This window comes from Eurypyga helias, unplaced genomic scaffold (assembly GCF_000690775.1).
Source record: "Eurypyga helias isolate BGI_N326 unplaced genomic scaffold, ASM69077v1 scaffold14782, whole genome shotgun sequence".
Lineage (NCBI taxonomy): Eukaryota > Metazoa > Chordata > Aves > Eurypygiformes > Eurypygidae > Eurypyga > Eurypyga helias.
The window spans coordinates 3,057-8,301 of NW_010234164.1; the positions used below are offsets into that span (position 1 = coordinate 3,057).

Here is a 5,245-nt window from a genome sequence, read left to right on the forward strand (position 1 = left end):
AGCGGGGAAGCAGCTTTTGCAGGGAGACTGTATCCAAGGCCTTGAGGCTCTGCCTGCCTCCTCCCCCAGCAGGAACAGCAGCACAGCAAGCAGCTGGGAGCAGAAAGGCTTTTCCACGGTCACCTCCGGGCTGGTGACGGTGAAAGCTTGCGGGCAGCAGCAGTCCTGGGCAGAGGGAGACTGCCAGGGCACCGCTAAGGGCAGCGCTGCGGCGCGCTCCACACCTGGAATAAGCCAGTGCTGAGACAGCTCATCAGCTTTTATTTTAAGCCTCCCACTCATCCTGGAGCCTCGCATTTTGCAGCTTCACTGCCAGCCAGCAGCATTCCCGCACCCCTCGTTTCCAGCCCAGTTCTCAAGCTCCAGAAAAAAACCACTTCTCTGTCCCTACCCACAAGTTGATTGTCTCTGCGTAAGGGGGGCTCTGGCCATCGCAAGCCTGTCCTGCATGCCGGCAGGCCGCGCGAGCTCAGCCCGCCACCACCAGCCGCAGCGCAAAGCATTACCAGGACCCACCCGCTCCTCTCCTGCGGCATCACACAGGACACAGGCTGGGGAGGGCCTGGATCTGGTTTGGGGTTACGCTTTATACGGGGATTGTGGATGCACCCAGGGGATCCTTCCTCTGAGGGGGTCAGTTCCATCTCCTCGTGGGACCCCCCAAAAGCTGTGTGGGCAAGAGCTTTCTCCGCTGACCCAGGCTGGCTGCTCTCAGAGGCAGCTCCTCACAAACACAGCCCCATTTCTCACAGCATGTGCCGCTGGAAGGATCACCCTCTCCCCCCAATGATCCAGCAGGTCATAGACAGCAGCCTTCCACCAAGCCTGGGGCAGGACCTCAGCACAAACTAGGGTACACTTCAGTTACCAACTGGAGTTAATTGCTGCAGCTTTAAGACAACCTCGAGTGGAAGTGCCAGTCCCATGTTGGGAGCCAGATCTCAGCTACTTGAGGGAGCAGCCTGAGCTCTGCATGAAGCCACGGGAGGCTTTAAGGTCATGCTCTAGGACCTCAGAGTGTGAGCATGGGGCAACTTGGTGGGCAAGACTTATCCGTGTTCATACAGGAACTAAAAAATTTGCTTGAAGTCTCACACTTCCATTCCCACCCCCCCCAGCATCATCCCCCCCAAAGCCAACTCAGTGGTTAAGCACTGCAGCAACACAGGCATATCCAAAACCCAGCCCTCAGGCACCAAGCCTTGACCAGAAAAGCCCAAAAGCTGTCCAAGGACAGTGATGAGCAGCACACAGCTTGGCTCCACCAAACTGACAGTGTTACTGGCTGGCAGCACACAGCAGACTCAACGTGCTGCAGCCTGAGCCTAGAAATCTGGACCTCACACTCAAGCTGTAGTGTTTTTCCACACAAACCAGTAACCTCAGTGCTGTCCCCTACTCCAAAGGCCACCAGGGATGTCCAGGGGACACTTGTGACATGTTTCAGCTCCTGTCATGAGTGGCAAGCGCCCAATGCCCCTTTGGGAGGCTGTCTCTGCAGGGCACAGGGACAGAGCTGCTCTGCAGGTTACTACAGGGGCTGTGCTCGTCACCTGCCCCTCAAACACACAGCTCTGCCTGGGAGGTGGGGTCTCAGAGGCTTCTGCTTCCCACCTGCAACAGCACGGTAGGTCTACCCAACCACAGTCACAGTTCTGGGCAGCAGCCTGCTGCCTGCAGCCGTTTGGGGTTTCAGCCCCCTCAGAGGAGGGGAGGGCCATCCAGGAGTCACACCCAACATCCCCAGCACCTCGCTGGCCCTAGAGAAGTTAATGCCCTGAGCAGAGATGGACATGCCATCCCACAGCAGGCCTGGTCAGGAGACTGGGGAAGCCTCCCCACCTGTGCTACCAGCTGCCTTTGGTTCCTCTTCAGGGCTTCAAACAGGACAGGGGGGGACAGGACACTGTCCACAAGCCCTGTCCTGTCCCTGCTGCCTCTCCAGAAAGAAGGGACAGCAGGCAGAGGGTCGAGTTTGCCCTGACAGGCAGCAGGAGCCAGGGTAAGACCCACAGCATGTCTGCTCTGGGGATGGCAGTATACAACCACTATTACCAGCACCGAACAAGGTTAGAAAACCCTTCAGCAATGCCTGAGACTTGTTATAAACCCTCAAGTTGCTCTGGAATGATCTAGCACCTTCCAGTTCCCAGGTGCATTGGCTCTACTAGCCCCTTCCCAAGGCTTGTCTTCCCTCCCCACAGCTAGGAGGTGAGAGGCATCACCCAGCACCCTAGGCAGCCTTCCTAATTGAGGGACCAGGCAAAGGGCGCTGCTGCAGCCTCCTCAGAGCATGCTGTAGGTGAACACAGTCCCGGCAGGATCATTGCTTACCGATGGGATACTTGTGCTTGTCCGTGTCAATGCCAGCATAGACCACCCCTCCGAACAGATCGTACATGACAGCTGCCAGGGCCTCCGCATTCAGCATCCCATGCAGAGCCCCCACAAACACAGTCTTGCTGGGATCCAGCCGCTGCGATGGACTGCGCACAAAGTTGCTGTCTGCCAGCACCCAGGGGATCACCTGCACCTGAAACCAAACACGAGCAGGGTGGTCAGCCAAGGACCTGCAAAGCCACATGCTCTGACACTCTGCCAGGCTCTCTGCTGCTAGCAGAGGCCATCCCAGACCCTCAGACTTTATCTCCCCAACTTGCAAATGCCCTTCAATATTGCTGCTCAGGGTCCATGTCCAGGGCACTGCGGCTCTGAAGCTCCAGCCTTGCTCCAGACACCCCACAAGGCCTGTTCAATGGAACAAAAACAACTGCCACACTGCTCTGCTTCCAGCCAAACTGGAATCCAAAATACCAGTCCGTCAGGGCTGGCAGCCAGGACACAAGCCATGCATGAATGGGTTTTACCTACTGCCTGCACCTATGTTTACAGCCCAGTCTGATGCCTCCTTGCACAGAAGGCTGTTGTTGGAGGAGATCAATGAAACTACCCACCCACTGCCAATTTCAACAGGAGCTTCCATCTGCTAGACAGCTGATACAGGGCTCCAAAGAGGAGAAACTTCTGCCAGAGCTAAATCACCAAGCATCAAAGTGCTGCCAATAGCCAGACACCGGGGGAGCTGTCTGGAGTGCAATTAGTTTGTGCCTGTGTAGGTAAGAGTCAAATCTCGATTCTTTAGCTCCGCAACTCAGAGCTCTGCCTGATACAGCTCAGGTCACCTTTCACTGGAAGGGCATCCTGAGCCTCTGGCAGCCTCAGCACCTCCACCTCCGGAGCACAGGCTGGTCAGCCGACGCCGTGCTGGGGAGCAGCTGCGGTTACAGCCGTGGATCCAAAATATCTGCCTGTGGTGAGCATGAAAGCAGTTTGTTCTGCAGGCAGCCGAGGCCTAATAAAGCTCCGAAGGGATCAAAGTCTGTCTCCACAAGCAAAGGTGTGCTGAAAGCAGCACGAAACGGTAAAATCCCTGTTTCCATGCTCCCTTCCAGATAACAGAAGCTGCTCAGCTTCATGAAGTCAGGGTCTCTCAGATTCAGGAGCTCCAGGAGAGCTTGACACATGCAGTTACAGAAGAAACACCTATCTAACCTTCCTCCTCGCCTGCATCTGGCCCTACCGCAGGAACACACCAGCAAAAGATGGCCAAGAGCCAGTTTTTTGCTGCCCTGCTTTCCCGGACAGGGTAACAGTGTGCACCCCCTTGTCTCCAGGGATCTCCTCAGCATCCCATCTGTAGGCCCACTCTCATGGGTCTGCTCACCTCTTTGCAGCGCATCCTGCGGCTGGACATCTTGAAGTAGTATTCACTGAGCCCGTCAGGACTCAGCAGGTCCTGGGAGCATGCCTGGAGCAGAGCACGCACGGATTTCTCCGACTCAAACACCAGGTAGACATATCCTTCAGAGGTGAAGGGAAAGGAACAGCTGTTAGAGTTGTAGCAGAGGAGAAACATCATCCCAGTCTGCAGACACATCACTCAGCTGCTGCCCAACGTATCTGCACCGCATCTCCCTCCCTCTGCCCAACCCCTTCTAGTGGAGGGCAGCGATGCGCAGCACCTGCCCCAGCAGACCCCACATGAGATCCACCCGTGATGCAGAGAGCCTCGGCCGGGCTGGGAGAGCGCCCCAACTCAGCACCACACAAGTGGGCCGGCTGCCTGCGCCCAGTGCCATTTCGGTCACTGTCCCCTATGCACAAAGCCACACTAGATGTGACAAGCAGGCACCACCAGCCTGGCCACAGCGTGGTCTGCAGGAAAACAAAGACCTTGCTTCACATTTAGGGCATTTTGGCCCAGAAATACAAGTTCAGGGCTTTAAAAAAAAAAAAAAAATCACTTTCATTGGCACAATCTGCCTCGTGTTGCTCTGGTGACTGAACGAGGCCATTAGGCACCACAGAGCCTACAAGCTGGTCACTCCTTACACAACACATCAGCCCAGCTACTTCAGACAGGCTTATGCCCCAGGGGCTGCCCGGCTCACCAGTTCCCACAGCCAGACGGCTTGCTGCGGACACACGCTGGGATTCACTGTGTACGCTCCGAGCCAGGGGTGCACAGGCTCTGGGTGCTCTTGCCAGCAGCGGGGACTAACAGCTCCCACCCAGAGCCAGACAGCCCCACCGGAGCTCCAGAAGCGCCAAACAAGATTTTCCCCCCACCCCATGCTTCTGCCCAGCCCTACTAGGGACAGCGGGGACGCCGGGGTAGAGGTGACGGTGCTCTGCAACCCTGGTGCTGACCCAAGTGAGAGCGGGACATTTACCCTAGGGTGCTCTGTACCATCCAGTCACCAGCATGCAGCCGTACCATCCCAGCATCCGTGCTGTAACATAGCATGGGAAAAAAGTAACCCTACCGTGTCGCTATTACCTTTAGGCATATTACCTTTGGGAGGGCAGCGTGGGTGTTTGCCATCCTTACCAGGCCACTCTACACTCAGTGAGCCAAACACACGGAAGGTGTTGATCAGTCCAGCTACAGACAGAAGGACAGACGTCAGCATCCCCCAAAAAAGCTCCAATCTATACCCCCCCGATGTCAAAACCCAAGGCCTCAGTGCAGGGCCAGGGGCTGCTCACCTTCCGTAATGTCCCACGGGACTCCTCCCAGGAACACTTTGCAGGAGTAGACAGGGTTCTTGTAGTTTCGGGGAGGCAGCTGCCCACTCCAGGTGCAGGTTGCTTCATTCACAGCTGGGACAAGCACAAGCAACACTCAGTACAGGACTGTTGGCTTCTCACTCTGCCACTGCCCTCCAAGCAAATCCCCGTGTTC

The 5,245-nt window shown here is 56.5% G+C and overlaps 1 protein-coding gene across 4 annotated transcripts in view; it reads right to left on the reverse strand.

Moving 5' to 3' along the window:
• Positions 1 to 5,245, reverse strand: part of CPEB1 (cytoplasmic polyadenylation element binding protein 1) — a 35,495-nt gene that overhangs the window by 2,368 nt on the left and 27,882 nt on the right. For 2 of the 4 annotated variants that reach the window (XM_010161970.1, XM_010161969.1), the window contains 4 exons: positions 5,050 to 5,163; positions 4,856 to 4,945; positions 3,725 to 3,861; positions 2,335 to 2,533 (listed from right to left, as the gene is read on the reverse strand). In XM_010161970.1, coding sequence (XP_010160272.1) covers positions 2,335 to 2,533; positions 3,725 to 3,861; positions 4,856 to 4,945; positions 5,050 to 5,163 — 540 coding nt within the window. Of the gene's footprint in view, positions 1 to 2,334; positions 2,534 to 3,724; positions 3,862 to 4,840; positions 4,946 to 5,049; positions 5,164 to 5,245 lie in introns of all 4 variants that reach the window. The other 2 variants (XM_010161968.1, XM_010161971.1) reach the window with 1 other exon arrangement.